Source organism: Tupaia chinensis, unplaced genomic scaffold (genome assembly GCF_000334495.1).
Source record: "Tupaia chinensis unplaced genomic scaffold, TupChi_1.0 Scaffold000672_1, whole genome shotgun sequence".
Classification (NCBI taxonomy): Eukaryota; Metazoa; Chordata; class Mammalia; order Scandentia; family Tupaiidae; genus Tupaia; species Tupaia belangeri.
Genome location: NW_006160195.1, coordinates 1,080,693 through 1,103,302, shown reverse-complemented (window position 1 = coordinate 1,103,302; position 22,610 = coordinate 1,080,693). Strand labels below are relative to the sequence as shown.

The 22,610-nt window shown below is 41.0% G+C and overlaps 1 protein-coding gene across 1 annotated transcript in view; it reads left to right on the top strand.

Annotated features, from left to right (window-relative positions):
- Positions 1-22,610, top strand: part of SPOCK1 (SPARC (osteonectin), cwcv and kazal like domains proteoglycan 1) — a 603,884-nt gene that overhangs the window by 500,892 nt on the left and 80,382 nt on the right. The window contains 1 exon segment of the mRNA XM_014592244.2: positions 6,227-6,341. Coding sequence (XP_014447730.2) covers positions 6,227-6,341 — 115 coding nt within the window.

Sequence of the window (22,610 nt, the reverse complement as noted above, 5' to 3'; positions counted from 1 at the left end):
GAAAGAGGGTGGTGTGGTGGAGAAATGTACTCAGTTGAGACCCGCGTGAGCAATGAACCAGAGAGAGGTTATTAGTTTTGCTTTACAAATCATAGAAGAGGAAGATTTACAGACCATTTGCAGGAAAACATTCACTCATTCCGACATATTGGTGTGTTATGATTCGTTGGGAAATCTGCTAGCACATTTATTTTTAAGTAGGTCACCATTTTGCATATTTCTGCCCATTCATGAAGTCTTTGGCTGTCTCTCTCTTTCTCTGCTTCTGCAATGATTGGGAAAGGCATTTCTGTTCTAGCAGGTCAAGGGTCTGAAAGCTTCAGGGGTTTGTGTTTACATTTGTGTTGGTATGAGTATGGGACTCAATATAATGTTGAAAAATCTTGAACTTATTTCTCAGTTTCTCAATTCTGCCTTTGGAGAGTCAGAGCTAATTATTTATTTAACTGCTTTGTCATAAAGTCAATATAAAGGCTTGAGTTTTTCATATTTTCTCTCTTCTGGGCACGAAGCACAGCCAATACAACTTGCCCACGTTCTTTATGTCTGACTGCCCCATATCCTAAGGCTACCATTTCATATTTGTTTGTTTGTTTTTTGTTTTGTTTTGATTTTCCAGAACTGAGTCATCCTGGCACGAAGATCTATGCTTTCTAAATCTAAGACAAAGCATTTTCATTCCTTACAGTCTGTTTCTTTTTGAAAAATCTGAATAGAAGTTGTGTTCATTTGCTAGGGCTGCTGTAACAGAGTGCCACAAACTGGGCGACTGAAACAACAGGAATTTATTGTCTCATAGATCTGGAGGCCAGACATCCAAAATTACAGACCCAGCCAGGAATGGTTCCTTCTGAAGAGTGTGAGGGGGGGATCTGTTTCATGGCCACTCCTCGCTTAGGTTAGCTTCTGGCATTCCTTGGCTTGTAGATGGCCATCTCCCTGAGTTCTTCCATATCATCTTCCCTCCATGCACATCTATTTCTATGTCCGAATTTCCCCTTCTTATCAGGACAAGTGTCATATGGCATTAAGGCCCACCCTAATGAACTCATTTTAACTTGATTACCTCTGTAAGGACCACGTTCTCAGATACCATCCCATTCTGACTTACTAGTGGTTAAGACTAAGCCATCTCTCTCATGAAGGACATAATCAATGCCTAACAGAAGTAGAGAGCCATGCCTTCCAGACTGCATGGGAGCTTCAGTGAAGAGAACGATAGTGATTCCTATCCCCTTAGACCTGCTCCCAGTGTTGGCCAGGGATAGAGGAAGGATCCTCCCAGAGGGCCACAGTGACCATCTGAGCTAACGCTACCTTTACTGCAATGTCCCTTTCAGCCCTACAGATGGAGGAGTTCCAGGGGTATCTTTAGCTTTGACTATTTGCGAGTTTTAAACAATTGAGTACATTTGTAATCCCAATCCGAAAGATTTGATTATACCTGTTTCTACTTCTTTTATCCTCAAAAAAAATTGTTTTTCTAAAACAAGGAGTTATGAGTGTCTTTTTATTAGCCCCAAGCATGTCATATTTCAGTTTTTTGTTTTTTTAACCTCCCTGGTCTCTTAAGAGGTGGGCTTACTAGCCAGCCTTTTTTAACCAAGAGCTCTGCAGTCAGCATTCCAACTGCCCCATCCCCATTACCTGCAGGGCAGATGTAGAGACAAATGCTGTCTGAGCAAGCCTTGTTTGCAAAGCAATCAACATCCACGAGTTTTAGCAGTTTTCAGCTGCTGCTTTGAGCATACTGTAATAGAGAAGACGTGGCAATTCCGAACCCTCATCATTGTCTTGTAGTCGGGAGGGAGTCAGTCTGGCTCTGTGGTGCTGGGGTACTTATTTCTCCCTCCTCACATCTCCCTATGACAGTTCTTTCCATCTCTTCCTCTCTGCTCCCTGCTGCTTCTTTCCCAGGGAAGACTATATATGTCTTTCCCACCACCCCCCCCTTCAGGTTTACTGAGCTATGCTTAAAAAATAAGATTGCATAAGTTAAGGCTCTATATGTCCCAACTGGAGAGAGCCCAGCGTCTCTCAGATCTAATACTGCAGGAGCGGTATTTCTGTGCTGGAGAGGTAACATGACTACCTCTTTTCCTATGGATCCTGTTGTCTTAGCAGTTTATAATGTACTGCCTTGTGTTTCTCCAACCTTTGTGTCTGAAGACCAGGGCATACTTCGGTCTACGCAGGTCTGTGCATTGTCTGCACCTGGGGATCTGGGACTTGCAGCTTAGGAGAGAAAATCAGGGCCTCAACTTTGGTGTTAAGCTCCCAGTTGTGTTCAGTAGCCCCAGATAGCAGCATGCCTGCGAGTTTAGAGCTTCCTAGCTCCTCCGTGCAGAGCTGGAATGCTGGTCACCTTGGCTGCTGTATCTGGGAAGCTGGGAGGGAGAGCGATGGTAAGTTACCAGGAGGCTAACTTCAAGGGCAGGAATTAGAGACGTGTGTAGGAACGGAAGGTCCATGAGTTCTGGACCCTCAGGGTGCCTCGCCCAGATGATTTAGGGCTCAGGTTCGGCATTTTGGGCCCTCAGCATTCCCTAGAAATGTTACCCGCCCATGTTCTTGCTTTCTTGCTCATCTGATCAGAGTTTTCCCAGGAGGTACAGTTCTAGTTTGGTTGTCACCTCTGTAGAAGCCTACGCACTTGGTTTTATATCTTATAGTGTATATGTATTTTTACATCTTTGACATGTAAAAATATAGAAGTAACCGAGTAACAAAATGAAAAACCTTGGAATCCAACACATACCATGTGTTGTAAAGTATTACCAATTTTTTTTTTTAAATTTGTTATAAGGCATATGCACTTGCTGGAGAGAGACAGAGAGAGAGAGACAGAGACAGAGAGAGAAAGTGAGAAAGCATGCCAGTGAATGGCCATGCCACAGTCCCTTCTCCTCCATTTTCCTCTTGGGATTTTGGATACACCCACATACACCCAGTGTGTTTCTCAAGCTGCTGGGTCCACGACTCAAATTCTGCAGTCAGCCACGTGGCATTCAGCCACCTTAACCATGTTATCAACTGGCCCACTGATTTTTCTTTTTTTAAGATGGGATCTCACTATGTTGGAATCTTCTGGTCTCAGCTTCTCAAGTAGCTGGGATCACAGGCATACTACCACGAGCTGCCCTTTCAGACCGGGTCTTGCCATGTTGCCCAGGCCACCTCAGACTTGCACTCCCCCTACTCCCGCTTCCCCAGTTGCTGAGATCGCAGGGGTACACCACCATACCCTGCTTTTAGAGTAGAGGGAATTGATCCCCCGCCTCCCATGTGGTGCCAGTCTGCAGAGTGCCCAGGGAGTGTAGTCCATGCTGCTGCAGCTGGGTCAGCACATTCCCAGCATTTGGGATGTTTCCTACAGGCTCCTTTCTGAGCCTATCCTGCTGTCTCCTTTGGGGAGGTGACCCCCACCATGATATACTTGTCATCCTTTTCACCCCCTTTTTTAAAGGCGCTTTTGCCATATACGTATATTATCTCCAATTAGCCTGCTTTGAGTTTTACAAAAATGGAATTACAGCCTTTTGAGCTTCATTTAAATGTCACATATTGTCCTGCAAGATAAAAAAAAAAAGAAAAGAAAACAGATCTGTGTCCTTGAATCTTGGTTTTTTGCTAGTGCGTATAAGTGCTGTTATCTCTGGTGATTTCTTCCTGGAGTCAAGGAGGAGGCAGGGAGTGTCTTCACAAATTGCCAGCAGGGGCTGTCCAGGAGAGGGGTTGCTGCCACCCACTTGAAGGCACGGAGTTACAGGAATTACAGTCCACACTTGCTCCTAGTCAAGGCAGGGCCTCCTGGGGAGCAGGTATTCAGGGTTTCTGGGAGGCAGGCAGGCTAGGCTCTGATTCCACTGTGCACTGTGCTGGGAGGGCAGAGAGTATCTGGGAAAAGTATTACTGTCTGTCTCAGATTCAAACAGGTAATTATAGCATAGTATAACAAGGCTTTATACTAAATAAATATGATGATTTTGACTCTATTAAAAAAAATGGGTACATAGAAATATCCCTCTAAATGAGCTTAAGGCATACTATCGCGAAAACAGTTTGAGAACCACTGATCTGAAACTGAGTATTGTGCCAGGGAGCTAACCCAGAAGAGGAGGAGGAGGCAGGAGGGCTGGTCCCAGGGGTCTTCACTCCAGCTGTGGGCAGGTACACAGATGCTATGAAAAGGATTCTCTTACACTGGTACCCACCTGCCACCTTCCAGCATTCCTCTCAGCTTAGCTTCAATACATTTGGGCTGTTTGTCCACTTGGGCATGTCTCATGCCTGTGGGTCTCTTTTGTGCTCCATTTCTACATGCAGCGAATCCCACCTTACTTCATAGTCATATCCACATAGCTCTGAAAGACACGCTCTGTTTGCTTCCTCATTAGGTCAGTTAGGGCTGTGGCTTCTTTTCATATTTCCCCTAAACTCGTACTACCATGCTGGACACATACTAGACATTTAACAAATACATTGAAAAGGGAGTTTTGCATCAAGGGGAAGCTAGCACACTGTAGGTTTGCTCTGTGGCTCTTTCCTGCCAGGGTGGCCAGTGACCATATGGTGGGTAGTTGGAGTTACATGAGTGACTCCAATACATTTAGAGTCAGGTTTAAAGCACTCCTTCCCTCCGTTTGTAATCGGTATGGGGAATGAATAGCTTGTCCGCTCACAATGAGCTGGCATTCATCTGCACTCCTGTGTGTGCTGCTTTGCAAATGCTAGTAGCCTTTTTTTTTCAAAGATATGCATTTGTGTTTTCCAAGGGCAAGGACTGTATCTCCTTTTTTCTTTCTTTTAAAAGATTCCCCATGGCACCTGATAAGAGCTGCATGCACAGTGGGTGCTCAGAAAATTTCACCTATCTCTTCTTCCTTTGAACCTCAACCAGATACACATTTGGTCCTGGACCCGTGGGTCTTTGGAGAGGACTGATTACACACAAACCTTGATCTTGAGAATTTTATAGGCAAAAGGGAGCAAACGCTCAGACAACTCGGATTTAGGTCAATAGCAAAGTTGTATAATTAGCCACGTACAGTATAGCACAGGCTTTCTGTACCGTGAAGTGCCATCTGCAGGCCAGGAACAGTGTCATAGGACTAGTAAGTGCTTAGCCCTGGTGTCAGACATGGGTTTGAATGAGGTTTGTGATCTCTTGCAATTTACTTAACCTTTCTGAGTCTCAGTTTCTTCTTGTGTAATGTAGCAATAATAAAAATATTGGTAATTATGGGGGGGGTGGACCTATAAATAACGTTCCTCTCTTCTATTTGTGTTCTGAGTCTATTGAGACTTAAGAGTGAAGAGTTGGTACAAAGTGACCTAAAATATTACGATTGTTACTGATAATGTGTTGACAAGAGGATACGGCTTATGGTCTGCTAATGCTGAATCCTAGAATGAGCTGGACATCTCTACGAGTCCCAGGCATCCTACACTAGGGAAGGTCATGGAAGCGTAGGTTTTAGACAGTGGAAGCAGAAGCATTCATGTTTTGTTGCTCTCTCAGGAAATGGGCTGATCCTTAGACCGCTATCCAAACGTACTGAAAATGCTTGTTTTTCTCCTACTCCAGGAAGAGCATGTGAGCAGGCCAAGGGGGACTGGGAGTGTCACAGAGGCAGAGCATCCTCTGTGTGGAAGGAAATGTGAAAATGAAGCCTTTCTATAGTGAACTGGGAGGGCGCTGTGATTATGTAGGACTCCGTAGATGTTAAATTTCAAATTTTTTAAATTTATGTGCACATCAGAGAGATAGCATTCACAACAGTCTGGATGCCACGATTCCACTCCAGTTTCAACTAGCCTGGGATCCTGGGCACATATGCCCATGTACTTAGGGAGGTCTCTGGATATGAACCTAGAACCTTTCTGTATGTGCCAGCCTCTCAGAGCATCATCTTTTACTACTGTGCACTGTCTGGCCCCATATTAAGTTTCATTAACAATTTTTATTTTAAAAATAGTTATAGTTGAGTTTGCCATCATTCACTAAAGTCAGCCTTCAGTGCTTTCATGGTGTTTTTTGAAGTTACCTTGTACATTCAGGAAAAAAAAGGCACTTTTTACTTAGTAGTTTTACTTAGATCTTTAACTGAGAACTTCTTCTCTGTCTTTACTCTCATAAAGCAAAAAGCCTTGGCTGTTTCCTAAGGAAGCTGAATAGGGATCTGTCATGGTTACATTTTTTTAAGACCTGTTCTGTCTTTTGCAGTGCAAGTTGGAATTCCACGCCTGTTCTACCAGCAAAAGTCTCACCACTCTCTGTGATGGGCCCTGTCCATGTCTACTGGAGCCTGAGCCACCAAAACACAAGACAGAAAAGAATGGTGAGTTGAAAACTTAGGGGATTCCACGAAGCGGGTAGAGGTGGTGAGGGAGGTTTGGCATGGTCAAGCTCTGTCCCAGATGCCAGGAACCTGACATTAAACAGAGTTGCTCTGGCTGAGGCTGGGGAAATGGACTGACTTGGCAAGTAAGTATTCCAACTGGTTTAGAGATCCTAAACTGAATTGCCTTCAGCTACTGTTAAAAAGAAAAAGAAGAGTTGAGAGTCTTTGAAAATAATTCTGTTAGACCAAGATATGCACTAGGTTCTTTTAGAGGTCAAATTGGCTACGGTGTGGGAGGGGTGGGGTTTTCAGCATCTAAGACCAGGGCCTGCCCTGGGGTGCATCTTGGTCTTTCTTGAACTCTAATCTCTCAAATCCTTTGAACTTCTCAAGGCCAAATATCAAAACAGAGACTGCAGAGATGTCACAAAGTGGGAGTATTCTCCCCCAAAGCATTTATTTATTAATATATTCTGCTTGGAATGCAGCACAGAGCCAGGGGACAGATGAAAGAGAATACTTCCCCGGGGGCAGCTGTTGCTCTTCCATGGCTGAGAGAGGCAGAAAGGTTGGGTTTATTTGGATGTTTTCATGACAGAGAAAGTAATGTCATCCCACTGGCCTCGTTCCTTTTTTGAATCTTCCTTAATAAGACCCAAGGTGGAAGTTTGAATTTGCCTTCTATGTAACTAGAACTTTCTCAGTCCTAGCTGGCTATTCCATGGAAAATGCACATCTACATGTATGAGTGGTACGTGTGTACATATGTGTCTGCTAAAGGCAGAAGCTATTTGTAATGGAGGGAAATGAACAGGGTGTGTTTATTCATTTGCCTCTTTCCAAGCCATATTGTTTTGTCTAAGGCAAATAGATGAAGATCTAGAGTCTAAATTTGTTCATGACGATTTCAAGAACGTAGTGGTCAAACCTCCTCTTTGGGAGGTTTAACTCAGGATGTGGAAGGACATTGTAAACCACGATGCACTGTGATTAGAAATAATCTCCAGAGGTTATCTTTGATTACCAAAAAACCGAGCACATTGCCTTTGGGCCTGACTCATTTACATAATTGCAATAAGTTAATTAATATACACAAGCTTCCTATAGTCTGGTCAGAAAATCTAAAGCCATTTGTTGCTAAGCACTTACAATCCAGAAAATTAACTTCTATCTAGAGTTTTCTTAAGATTCTTCTTAGGAAGTTTCAGTAGCCTCTATTATTCCAGGTATATTGTTTATTGCTTTTATTTACTTTTCTATTCTGAAGCTAGGAAACCAAACCAAGAAAGTAATCTCCACTGTTTTGCCTGTAGTTATCTGTAAATGAGGGTGAATACATATCTCCTCAAGGGACTTTAAATCTTCTAGGATTTCCTGACTTGTTATAATAAGGTAACAAACCAGTTTTCTGGGAGAACTTTGTGGTTCTCTAAATTAAGAATAACCCTTGTTTCCTAATAGTAGGCTTCTTACCTGAGTAAATGAGAGTTACTTTCAAATGATACCCCAGGTATAGCTGTAACTAAGCCATCCGTTTGTTTCATTATTTACTGGTAAAAATTAGAACAAATTCTTACTGAACCCTAACTACATTACCAATAAATGTAAAAAGACCAAGAAAAGGTGGTGTTTCTGAATTCTGAAAGGCTACTGAGAATAAGATTACCATTTAAAAATGTTTCATTTCAAAATATTTGCAAAAGTGTAGACTGTTAAGTTAATGGTGAGTAATAGATCAAGAAGAAAGAGAAAGGACTTCATATCACATCAGAAAAGAGAACATTATAAATACTGGGTTGTCAGAAAAGTCATGGTATTTTTCTATGCAAAAACAAAAACAAAAAACGTTATGACTTCTCCAGCAACCCAATAATACCAGCATGGACCAGCTCTTTGGCCATGGTTAAGGGAACTGGATCCAACATGGCCAATTAAGTTGACTTCCAGTCATGGCAGATAGAAAACACTCCAGGCACGTGTGCGTGCATGCCCCAAATTCCAGCATAATGGGGAAATGGAGAAGGGATTGTGGCATGACCATTCCCCCATTGAGGAGGTGGTTTTTTCCTCTTCCTCTCTCCCTTCCCCCCCTCCCTCCCTCTCCCTCTCTCTCTCTCTCTCTCTCTCTCTCTCTCTCTCTGTCTTTGTCTGGAGAGTATATGGATCCTCTGGCAAACATAATACTAATAATAATACCACCAATGATATTCCAAACAATCAAAATTTTATTTTCTTATTAGTTCCTTCAGTTCTACAGTATACAATATTTTTTGTATGATTGAATCTTAGGTCCACAGTTTGCTTTTATGAAGTCATCTGTCTCTAGACTAAAAATGGTCCTGGAACTACTCACTCCATCTATAAAATCACCTGGAAATTGTCTCAGAAATTTCACTTTGGAATTCCGTGTCAATGAATTTGTTACTAGACGTATCAATAGTTCAAAATTGGTGTAATTTTTTTTCATGGGGTTTTGAGACTATCCTTTTCATTAAAGGTCAATGTCTAAGCTATAACTTATAGCAGAATTTTCATATAAGCATGAAGGAAATGAAAAACTACCTGTTAATGGTAAGATGGGATGACTATAGCAGTTTATTATAGTACCTACCAGTATCTGGATGGAAGGGAGTATAATCCTCTATTAGGGTATAATGCTGAACTGTTCATTTGGATTTGATCAGTGCTTCCCTGAAGGAAAAGAATCTGTGATGGCTAACAAGGGCATTGGTAAATCTCTAGGGTCATTATGTGAAATGAAACATTTAAATTCATAATGATTTACCTGGACAATATTGATGAGAGGAAGGCTGACCTTTTCCTTTGATTTGACAGTTCTTTCCATGCAGCTCTCAGGTTGTTTGTGACAGACAGTGAGGGCTGAATTAAGGTTGTGGTACTTGAGATGAAGAGGCGGGGACAGGTGCAAGGGGAAGATGAGAGGTGAGATGAAAGGCAGCTTTCACTTAGCTGTGGGGATGGAAGGAGAAGAAGAGTTGGGCAGACAGTCTACCTTTCCTTACCTGTCAGGGGCCCCTTCCAAATGCTGTAGGTAGTGGGCATGTTGCTTATAGGTGGCCTCTGCCTTTGTAAGACACGTCATGGCTCCAGACCATGATAGGAGCAGTCTTGCTTCTATGCCTATTACAGAAGTGACATTTCAGTCTTACAAATGACAGGTCTGTCAAAATGTGGCAATGTTATTATTAAACATTTTATTTTCAACCTTAACTTCTTTTCAGAACTTTAGTTCCATCTGATAATGAAGACATTCATAGAGTCACTTCCAGGTAAATTCTGTTTATTTAGGGCTGTATCTCAAGTCTAAGAAGTAGGGTTCATGATATTGGTGAGAAGCAATATCTGGTGTTGTCTATTATTCTTTGATATCTACCCAGAGATAGAGTTCTTACCATCTTCAGTCAGTTGGGCAGCAGTGTTCATCCTCATTGCATCCAATGAGAGATGTTTGAGAACCCACCCATGACTTCTCACCATGTCCATTTAGGTCATGTTAGACATCTATGTTAGACTCTTATGGGTTTATTAATCCTCTCCTTGAGCCTCGTTGGCACAGAGAACTTGAAGATGTTCTTCTATGATTTTCTGGAATCAAGAAAGACTGTGGTGATGTTGCTATTTCAAAACTTCTCTCCTGGCAGTCATTTTTGTCTATGCAGAGGACATTTTTTATGAGTGTTATGTCAAATCCACTTTCATACTGGTAGAAAAATACACATCTTCTTTGCTTCTGGGGCTCTTCACCTGTCATGGGTTTCAGAATTGCCTCCTCCCAGCCTAAGACCCAGAATTGGGCTGGAGATGGGAGAACTATGGTGAGTAGACAATGTCTTGGGAATTAACCTCCTTCTACATGTTTTCTCTCCCAAAGTTTTGCTTCTTGGAGCCTCAACTGTGATCACTCCTGGATGTGAGTGTGGCAGGTGTGAGAAGGCAGGGTATAATTCCTTCTCTTTTAAACTCAGTGTGCTCTGCCTCTTCTAACCTTTGGTCTTTTGAGTTGTAACATGCTTAGCTCTTATAAATTGGAAGTCTCATGTCTTGTCTTTAAGTTTCAAAAGCACTTTTTGGAAGCCAAAGCTAGTGGTTTTTATTATTATTATTATTAGTAGTAGTAGTAGCAGTAGTATTTTCTCTTTGCTTATCTGTCATCTTTTTGATGTGTCCCCTAAATAGATGTGAAAACTAGGGTTATCCTTTAGCTTCTCTGATTATTTCCTATCACACCTCTAAATTACCTCATGACCTTGGGCAAGTTACTTAATTATTTTATCTCTCCTATTTCTAAAAACCCAGACTAGCCTCAAGAGCATAAAGTAATGATTTTCCAAAAATCAAAAAAGAGAAAGAAAATTTAAAAAGAAGAAGATGAAATTCAGATCTGTGTATTTAGCCTGAGGTTTTGTGCATTTTTCTTAGTCAGGAAATAGCTCTTCTGATTTCGCTTGGTATTTTCTAGGCCCCAACAGAGAGCCCAGTCAGGAAGTTTCTTCTTAGGTCTAACCTTAATTCTTTAGCTCCAGAGTACTGCTGCTGCTTTTTCCTCAGTCCTTAGTGAAGGCTGTGAAAAAGGTCTGAAGTACGATATTAATAGTTTCTTGATCTTTCACAGCTGTTGAAAATCTAAAGGGAAAATAGAGGTCTCCTAAAATCAGAGGCTTTAAGGTACATTTTTCAAATCAGTCAACACTTCTCCCCTTCTAAACCTGAGCATCTCTCCTTTCCCCCTACCTCATTTCCCCTTGTGACTTCCTCTTGGCTGGAGTTCAGCAGTCTTGTCCCCTGCACCATTCACCTGAGAGGAGCTGTGGAGCTTCCTCATTGCTGAGGTAAGGACTTTGCAGAGTTGTAGAACCTAAGGTCAAGAAGGCCTCATTTATCTCCTTCTGTACCATGTTGAGAGAACCCCTCTGCTCCTTCAAGGTATCCCAGGTTTCTCCACAGAGACCAGGGGAGGCCGAGTAGGTGGGAGAAGTGGTTCCATTGGTATCCTTTACTATATTAGACTATACCCGTAATGGGGATGGCATGTAGTGTTGGTGCTTGGGGTGCTGAACTCCCACATTGCTAACTGTGGTTCAAGTCTTGGACCCAGTGGGCTTGCTTTCTCACTTTCCCTATCTCTCTCTATCTCTCTGGTCAAATTTTAAAATAATAAATAAATAAATAAATAAATAAATAAATAAATAAATAAGTCTTTAAAAAGAAAAAATTACACCTGGGAGAGGAGTTTAACCATGAGTGGTCCTTATTCAGTCCCCTTTTACCAGCAGAGAACACTGGAGTCCCACGGAGAGAAAGAAACTTGCCTAAATCTTGTTGTGGCACCTACGAGGCAGAACCTGCCATTCTGTTCCCACATGCAGCAAGGTTTTGAATGACATTCTTGGAATCTCTCCCACTTCCCTCTTCCATTCTACCTTTAAAGGAGGTGATAGAGTAGAACTCTCTATAAGCATAGCTCCTCCTTCTCTTCTGTTGGCACAGGTTAGCTTTTGGAGAAAGGATGCAGGTCTAGCCAAGCAACCCAAGACATTGTGGATCAGGCTGTGGGACTGTAATCCTTTGCTATGTGGACATGTGCTGGAAGGTGGGGGCAGGCTGGGGCATGTTTGGGATCAGGGAGGGAAGAGAGCTGAAAGTTTCCAACAGGGCATGCTAAAGAGGAAAAACAGCTTCCCTCCTGCTGAGCTATTTGGAATAGTAGAAAACTAGTCTACAGTGATTTTCTTCTCTCAAATGGTATTTGCAACCTGAGGGCTGGATTCTGGAGAAAAAAGGCCTGGTTTGACAGACGGTGTCTAATTCCATTACTTATCACAAGTGGAGTTGGGGGAAATGTGTTTAAATGGGAACAGGAGATGGTGTAAAGGAGATGGGGTAAGGTGTTCTTCCTAGTTCTAATATCTCAGTGGAAAAATCCTAAAGGAATCCTGCTGCAGAGGCTTCTCGAAAAAAAAAAAAATAAAAGATTTATCTTTACCATCTAATGCCTATTGTGTAACAGGGCGAAGGCCTCAGGCTTGTAAACTTGTAGTTTTAAAGCAGTTTATGTTAACCTTTCCATACCCACTTGGTTTTCCCCATATTATTCACTACTCTATAAAAGTAAGAAATTAAACATATGAAGGGACATTTCATTCTCAGAGCCTTGTTATTCTAAATGTCATGACCTTAAAAAAAGCTTGAGAACTAAATTGACAACTGCACGTAAGAAGAAAATGTACCTGTCAGGAATCCAAGATCACTGCTGACTTCAGCTTTTGTCTCAGCTTCTTCCTCTTCTGTGAGTTCAGCTGTAGGAAAAGAGACTGCAGGGTCCCAGGGGCCTTCTGAAGCCTCTTTGGTAGCAACAGATTGGGAAGGCTAAAGATGAAAAGAGAAAGAAGAATAAACTGAGGTAGAGGGTGACTAGGATCATAACTGGAGCTCAGATAAAGGGATAGAGGTTCATGCTAGAAATTAATAGTTTTGAGAGTTTGCGCAAACAACACCCTTCTCCTGCTTTTATTTTTTTTTAGTGTACAAATAATATACATTCTTATGTAAAATCCAAATGATATTATGATTAAAGTGTACTTTTTAATATTCCTCCAATTATTTTTATATACTTATACTAGGTTGGTTTTATTTATTTATTTATTTATTTTGCCATAGGGCACGTGTACTTGCTAGAGAAAGACAGTGAGAAGAAAAGTGAGAAATCCCGCCGAGCGGGGATGGCCATGCCACATTCCCTTGTCCTTCATTCTCCCCTTGGGATTTTGGGTACACATGTGTATATGTGTGATTTTCAAGGTTCTGGGCCTGGGACTTGAACTGTTGTTGGCCTTGTAGGAGTCCAGTGCCTTAACCATACCACCTGCTGGCCTCCATATAGTAGCTTTTTAAACTTTACTAATCCAAACTTGGGATCATATTCTACATGTTTGGCACCCTGTCTTTTATATATTATGTATTTATTTTCATATAAGTACATGCACATCTATCCTGTGCTCTCTTTTTGCTGTTGGCCTGTCATTCACCAACCAACCAGCCATTGTGTCTACTCTGCCCCCTTGAACTCCAGACTTAAATATGTGACAACTGAGCCAGCAGGGGCCATGGAGTTTAAGGTAGCTGCACCCCACGTAGCCAACTGTGTGGTTCAAGCCTTTGACCCAGTAGCTTGAAAAAAGATGCTGGGCATGTATGCGTGGATGCTTAAAATCACAAGAAGAGAATGGAGGTGAAGAGATTGTGGTGTGGCCATTCCCTGCTTGAGGGTGATTTCTCACTTTCCATTTCCTCTCTCTGGCAAGTACATGGCAGCCTGTAACAAAAACTAAAATAAATTTTAAAATATTTGTAATGACTACTCAGCATTTTCACTTGACTTGTTCATAGGCATGTCAAGCTTAACCTATTCAAAATCAAACTTCCAATTTCCACCCTAAGTCTACACCTTCCTCCTGTTGTATTTACTATCCTAATTAATTGGAACTACATATTTCCATTTCCTGTAATTAAAAAAAAAAACTTGCTTTCTCTTATATGCCCCTTGTAATCTATCAGCACATCTACTTTCAAATATATTTTCAAATATTACCTCTTACCACCTTTACTGTTATACCCTGGAATTTGCAGGCATTCTCACATTTTAATAATTTCCTAATTGACTACCTAGCCCCTACATTCTCTTTTGAACATAGTAGTCCAACTGACTTTGTAAAATGTAAATGAGATTATATAATCCCTTGTTGAAGACCCTCCAATGACTTCCTATCTTGTTAAAATTAAGAGGAAAAATATCCTTTTAGTGACCTGACAAGCCCAACATGATCTGGTTCCCCGATCTGTCTCCATTCCTATCTTCTGCTCCTTTGTGTTTTGCTTATTCCACTCCAGACATCTCCACATTGGAGGGATCCCATCAGGCACCTCTACCTCCATGGATCTCTCAGAAGAACCCTTCATACCACTGTCTCAGGGCTTTCCACTGACTGACTCTTTAACCATTGTGTGCTTCCCAGAATTCCATGTGGCTCACTCCATCAGCCACCTCCTCAATTTTCTGCACAAATGTCACCATCTCAGCAACTCCCTATCCTCATTTCCTACTTTATTTTTATTCATGCCATTTATCATCTTCTGATATATTAATTTGCTTACCTATTTTATTTGTTGTCTATTTTGCCTAACTAGAATGGAAATGACATGAAAGCTGGTGATCTGGATTCTCAGAATTGGCAAATGTCGACTAAATCTGCCTTATTCTTTTAAAAGTGTTATCTACTATATATGTACCATAGTATGTAATGTTTAAAATAGTGAAAAAATGATTTATTGTGAGATGAGACCATATGTGCTTAACATGTCAAATGTGCTGAGCACTTTATATGTATATTTAATTCACCTAACAACAAAATAATATTATCTCTATTGCTGGAAAGAAAATTTGAAATTGGGAGGTGTCACTATATTGCCTAAGGCCAAACAGACAATAGGTGACAGAGGAGGGATTTGAAACCTTTTCTAGAACTTGTGCTCTTAATCTCACATTATACTGTGTTTTTAACCTAAATTGAATGTCTATTGAAAGGTCAAGCTTCCTTTGGAAAAAGAAAAAAAAAAAAGATACACCACACATACATACAAATTTCCCATGCTTTTATTATCAGAGAATGGAGTCCTTTACTGATATCCCAGTCCTCTGATGGGATTTTTTCCAAGGTGAGAGAATTAACATCCTTACTCATTTTCTCTGCTTTCTTTCTGCAAGCTCGCTGCACTCTTGAAGTTTATCGAAATACTGGCATGAGCTCATTGTTCACCACCATATTATGCTTTCCCGATAGCCACAAGTTTCTGACCTAGCTCCTTAAAGATAAAAACTCATTTGTAATATGTCCTGAAGTTGACTGTTCTTTCATAGCCCTGCTATCAATTGCTTTGAAAAGAAAAGGCAGCATTACAATATGAAATAAATTGAAATTGTAGCCAGAGTGACTGCCACCCCATGAAGCAGGATGCTTAGTAAAATGATAGTAGGCCTTGGGGCCAGCAGATGGCATGGGGGTTAAGCCATTGGATCCCACATGGCCAACTTCATGGTTCAAGTTCTGGATCCATGGCTTGAAAAAAATCACACCATGTACATGCATACCCAAAATCTTAAGGGAAACTGAGGGAGAGGGGCTTGCAGCATGACCATCTCCCCTGAGAAGGGGAGATCTCTCTGGTGAGCTCACGCATGTGCCCTATAACAACAAAAAAAAAAGAGTTGGTGGGCCTCTTTCCTAGATCAAAAGTTACAGTGAAAACTGGCCTTTGACAGGGAAAGGAACTAAGGAAGTTATGGCCCCCATGCTAACAGGTGCTAAAAGAATTGAATAAGCTTGATTTTTATTACTACTATAAAGATATACTTAAAGCTTATAAAATATAGCTGTTTTATCATCATCACCATTATTATCATATTGATAATGATGATTTTGTTTCAAAACCGAAAGTAACAATTAGACATGAAGGAAGCAGGGATGTCACTTTGATTAGTCAGCCTGAGGAATATATGATGCCAGATAAAGCTCAGAATATGTAGTGGGTAAATATTTATTGAGAGCTATTCAGATCAGTTGAGACTGCAGTCAAAACAAATACAAAACAACCAATTAAATCTCTTTAGTCTCAAGAGACCAGGAGAGAAAAAGGGGATCTGAGAGATGTGTTCAAATCAAGATGGAATAAGTGGGGTGAAACCTCATGTTTCTCTCCTAGTAGGGTAGCCTCCCGGGCTCCTCCTGCTTGCAGTGAGAGCTTTATCGAAGGAGAAGGAGAAGGTAGACCTATTTACATGGCATGGGTTCTCATTATTTCAGACCTAGGATGAGCTAAAAGAAGAAACAGCTTCAGAACAGTTTAGGAGATGTTTTGGGAGGCGAAAGCGCTGTGATACAGTGATATCAGACAGCAGACCATGGGAGTCTGCAAAATGTACAAATTCCTGCTTTTCAATTTCACCATGACACAATGGTCGATGTTCTTGGGGCAAACCTTTCATAATGACTACATTTTTGGCATGTAGAAGAACCTTGTAAAGATCAAATTCAGCTCTCCTATTGCATATCAGCCTGATAGTTCTAAGAATGCGTTGCATGTGTGTGTCTCCTCCCACCCAAGCCAAGATGCTCATTTATTTTCACCTCCTTGGTCTGACTATGCTCGGTCCAAGCTTGGGTCTTCGAACTGGCTCTTGCCACAGGATCATGTGTTAGGGCGGGATAAGGCTGGCAACCATGTGAATCCTCTGGGCTGCACCCTAGAAAGGGTTGTGAGTGTAGGCATAGCTTCAGAAGTTACAGACAAGGGATCCTGATGTCATAAAACCAGATTTAGTAGTTCAATGTCAAAGATCAAAAAATTAGTGCTGACAGAGGTTTGATCAGAATTCTGATCATGTACTGGTGCACAAAGCTGGGAATCACTCTAAAAAAGATTTGCAAAAAATTGCTTTAAGCCATATTGGGGGGAGAGGGGAAGTGCCCTTGTTATGAGGGCTACAATACTATGGAGACACTGCCTGAGATGTATTACTGAGGCTGACAAGGCCTGGATCCCTGTCCTTGTGTGTCTCCAGATCTTTGAACTTAGGAGATTCTGTCTTCAGCCAGGCTAATCACTAAGGAGTTTTCAGAGCTACCCGATGGTGGCTTAGGGGAGACAGCACCATGTCCCCTTTCTCTCTTGGCCTGAGCTGCATCCAAATCCCAGTCTGTGAATTTGTTCCTTCAGGGCAGGGGTACTTCTGACTCTTTCAGCTTCTAGGACCTGGTGTTTGTACTTCCTCCTGATTCCCAACCCCTACCCAGGTATTGATGGATGATTGCCAGGAGGTACCTTGACCTGCCAGGATTTTGTCTGTAGTCCATGCCTACCAGTCTGTCTTCTCCATCTAGGTCTTCAGCTCCAGCTTTCCCCACAGACTGTTCCCTGGTATCTGCGTCATGCCCAGCACAGTGTATGGCACAGACTAGGGAGACTTTGATTGTTTGTGGAATGAATTAGCTAAGAGCATGTATAGGCTCCTATTGCTTTCCAAGCACTTTCATGTACCTGAGCTTCTGGTGGCCCCAACCCTTGGAAAAGTTGGGTTTTGTAGATTAATTAGATACCTAAGTTGAGGAGGTGGGTTCTTCAACCCAAAGACACCTATCTCTGGCCTTCCTTATGTTAGTCATTCTGGGACTTGACCTCAGATAAGTAATTATGTGGTTGTGGCTCTTCTGAGTTAGGAACGTGTGCCATTATCCAAACTAGGCTCGGGTAGGTCTGTTTTCTTCCTGAATCCTGCCTCCCTTTGAGAGGAGTTCAAGGTGTCACAGGAAGCAAATATTTTTGTCTTGATGATGAAAGTTTAGCGTCCTTTGGAATAGAACATTTTGTTCAATGTTTCCTGGGCTCCCATAAGAGTACAGAGAACATTTCTAATCAAAGGAGGGAATATCTGGAGACTGCAAAAATTTGTTCTCATTTGAGCTGAGAACTTCTAGTTCAAGAATTATACATGTTCTGTGTTGTGAGGTAGTTGGATTAAAATCTGATTACCACTGTGCACAATAGGAAACTTGCCTATTCAGGAAAAATATAATGAACTAAAATAACACTGATCTGTTCCTTCCTGTACCTTGCCTCTGAAGACCTCTAAGTTCTATTTAAAATTTAAAGCTTAAGGCAATAAATGAAGAACTTTTTGAAAAGGATTATGTCTACTTTATCTTTATATTCCTTGCATAGAGTCTGTTGAAAGAATGAGTACAAATAAGTACAATTTTAATTTGCAACATATCTGTTACATATTTAATTAGAGTAATAGTTAAGTAAATGTCTAGTTTAAATTTAGTGTCTTTTGACCCAGAATCAATGGTGCAGTCTGTGGTATACTAGACTATGGAACTGGAAGTCATCAGGTTGACCATGGGTTGGGATCCCCTGACTGGCCTCTAAACACAGTGGGTATGCACAGAGATGCCCAAGATCCTGAGGATCTGGAGGGCTGGGGAAAGGGACTTCTTCTGTGTGACAGGACCCTGTCAAGGGTGCTTTCTCTCTCTCTCACTCTGTCTCTCATGAACATACTCTATCATATAGAGAGCAAAAAATTGGAGGACATGAAAGCAGTGAAGGTACTTAAGAAGAACAGGACAGTGTGGAATGGGGGAAGTGAAGAGAAGAGGATAGAGAAAGATAGAAATCAAAATTATAATACCACTTCATAGCCACTGGGATGTCTATTATCAGAAACAATGGAAAATAACAAGTATACATGAAGGATGTAGAGAAACTGAAATTTTCATGCATTGTTCATGGGAATGAGAAAAAGGTTTAGCCACTGTGGAAAACAATTCGGAGGCTTTTCAAAAAATAATAATAATAATGATTGGGAAAAACATAGAAAAGATATCGAATGTTGAAGCGGGGAGATTAATGTTTTTGTTCTGACTGACTTGCATGGCATTCCCTTTTGAAAAAGCAATGTAATACACTGTAAAGTTATATGTAATCCAATGTAATATAAAGAAGATTATGATGATAATAAAAAATAAAAAAATAAAAAATAAATAAATAAATAAAAGATTACTGTTGAAAAAAAAAACATACTCTATCATAAAAAGAAATTCGGTGTCCATTGAGTATCTGTTATGAGTTATTGTTTATTCTATATATGATGGAGATTGACCTCCTTCTTGGTTTTACTCCAAGACTTCTGCTTTATCTGAAATCCCTCAGTAGCTGTCTCCAGTTAGTTTGTGTGATAAGCACAACTGAATCCTTTGCCCTTTGGGGCCCTGAGTACTTGCTTTATTGCCCTCACCTTTTCTAAAACTCAATCACTATATATCGTTACTACTTGTAAAGTGAATTTACCCAACATGAATACACTTCACACCAGTCCAGCTGAAGATCCCGTACACATTACTATCAACGGATAGTCATTCATTTCTGTGGTGGCTCCCTTGTTTATGAGCAGCAGGCAAGGGAGAGCTCACAGTCATGACCTCTAGCCTAGGCATTGTCTTCTGTTTCCAAAGAAAATTTCTCTTCACCTCCTATGTTTCTTTAACTGCCCATCTTCAAAGTTTTGACAAACTCATTCATACTTCATTGCCTTGATTATTTGCCCTTGCTACATATGAAGGGACTTGACGAACGGTGTTGTCGTGCACCAGAGTATATACATAATCTATAGTGCCAGCTGTGGAATTGAAGTCCAGCCTTAGGATTTACTGACTGTGTGGCTTTGGGCAAGCTTTTTAACTTCTCTGAGTTGCAGTTTCTTTACCTATAGAAACAAAAAGATAAACCTATTATGATAGGTGATTATGAAAATAAAAAAAATCCAATGAGATAATTATGAAAGCAGCTGGTTCTGAAAGGTGTTCAGTGAATATCAGTTTTCCTTCTTTTAGTTCTCTTTCTCTCCCTCTCTCTCTCCTTCATCTCTGTCTCTGACTCCTTGTCTTTTTCTCCCTCCCTCCCTCTCTCTCTCTCTCCCTCACAAACACACACACATACACACACACATACACACACACACACACCATTAACCCTGGATCTGCTTTTCATGCAGTTTGGGAATAAACTGCCTTCTGAAAGACCTTGACATTCTAGAATCACCATTCACTTCCAGTTTTCTTTGAGCTCCATTTAAATTTTCCCAGTCTCTCCAAACTGAAAGTGTGGCCCTGTGATTCAGTTCTGGCCAATGAAAGGCAAGACATGCTTACGGAGATTTCTGAGGAAGCTTTTGCTTTGATGGTGAACATGGATGGACACAGGTAGTGCTGCCCTTCCTTTTTGTAGAGATGTGAACAGAGCTTCAGCAACCCTTTTGTAACCGCAAAGTATCAAGCCTGAGAGCCCCCCCCCCCCCCGCCCCCGCCCCAATCAAGGTGACTGAGTAGAAGTTGAGAAAGATCCCAGGACCCTGGGGGCACTTTGGCAGAGCTATTCTAAGGTGACTGCCTTTCCTCTGACTTATGTCACAAAATAAATCCCCATCATCATATGCCACTGTTAACTAAGTTTACTGTTATTTGCAGCTAAACATTTTCTGATTAACATAGAACATTTCTCTCTCTCTCTCTCTTTCTCTCTCTCTTTTTTTAGAAGTTTTTGCCTTAGCGCCAGAGAGAGAGAGAGAGACAGAGTAGAGACAGAGACAGTGAGAAGGAAAGTGAGAAATCACACCCCCACCCCAGGGAGGGTGTTCACTCTGCAATCCCCCCTTTTTTTTTCCCCATTCCCCTCCTGGGTTCTTGGGCACACGTGCACACATGATCAGCATGAGTTTCAAGTGACTGGGTCTGGGACTTGAACTGCACTTGGCTATTTGGGAGTCCAGTGATGTAACCACTATGCCCTCTGCTAGCCCCAGAGTGCATCTCTTAAAGACCATTTATTTAGAGATGATCTTTGCTTAGAGGTGGGCAGTCTTGATGAGGCCATGAACTCCCAAGGAGTCAGGGGCAATAACATCTTGGCATCTAGAGAAGGAGGATATCCAAGATGGCCTCTGGAGCATTACTGAAGAGTGTTTCAGGAACATGTTATTAGGTCATCAGAAGTTATGACTTGTTTTTCTGTGCAAAAAGGCATCATGACTTTTCTGATGACCCAATAGTTCCAAGAACTAAGCTAGGAGGCTTAAAAGACCTGGAGTGGGAACATCTGACTTGTGAATATGGTGGTATCAGGTGCTCCTCATTCCTTATAGAGACTACTGACAAGGGAGCAGAATGAATGTTCCATGGTACAAACCAGTGAGGTGCGTTAGACTAGAATACCCTGTAAGAAGCTGAGTAGAAGGAATCACCCAACTGGAGGAGACAGGCAGTGAAACACAGTAGATATAGGACAGGCAAATTTTATGTAAGTCTTGAGAAAATATAAGCATTTTATATGTTTATTATAGGACATTTTAAAAAATACTTCAACATAAAAAGAATAAAATTTTTAAATTACTCAGTTCCCCAAACTGAATATAATCACATACTATTATAAAATCTTTATTATCAGCTTAATACTACTTAGTATTCCCATATCATCAATTACTCTTTTGAAACTTGATTTTTAATGGCTACATGATGTTTGAGTCTATAAATGTACAATTTTTATAACCAGTCTTCTATTATTGAACAGTAAGCTGATCTCTAATTTACCATTATTATACACATAGCTTTGTAATATCATTGTGTATTAATTTCACACATGTTTTAATTATTTTCATAGGCCACATTCCTAGCAGTAGAATTTCTGGTAAAACGTTTCACATGTTGTCTTTTGTTACATGCTGGTAGGATTTCTTTTAGAAAAGATATACTTCAAGTAATGTATGAAAATGCCTATTCAGAGGACCTTTGTCAACTTTGGCTATTATATATATATATTTTTTTAATTTTTAGAGATATTTTTGTTATAGGGTGGAGAGACAAAGAGGGACAGAGAGACAGAAAGCAAGAAATCACCTCTAGGGGGATGGCCATGTTGCAATCCCTTCTCCATTCTCCTCTCAGGATTTTGAGTACACATGCACCCAGCGTGAGTTTTAAGCCACCAGGTTGGGACTTGAATCATGGTCTGGGAATCCAGCAACATAACGATTATGCCATCTGTTGGTTCTGGATATTATAATTTTTATAAGAATCCTACTTTATAGGTTCAGAAAAAAGGTAGCTTTATTAGCTAGGATTTGGTTCAAGCAGTACATAATTGACATTTCAAATAATAATGATTTAAACAAAAAAAAAGTTTATTTTATTTTCATGTATTGTAAATCAAGTGGTCCTACTTGTGTGACACAGCCTTAATTATCAGGGTCCCAGGCTTCTTCTGTCTTGTTGCCCTACCAGGCCCATCTCATAGTCCAAGATACCTGCTAGAATGCCAGCCATTTCATCTGTAGTCCGACCAACAGGAACAGCTGAAGAGCAAAGAAGGGCACACTTCTTTCCTGCAAGCAGCCTTCTGTGGATTTGGACACAATTCTGCTTACATCTTGAAGGCCAGCTTAGTCTGGATTTAGACTGTCTAGTCACTTGTTTCTATCTAGATCCTGGGGAATGTAGACTTACAGCCTGTAAAGCAACAAGCCAGCTGTAAATCAAAGGTTTTATTACTAAATAAAACCAGAAGGATGAATACTGGGAGGGAATTACCTAGCTCTGTTACATTTTGATTTTTTACCTCTTTGATTACACCGCTGGTTTA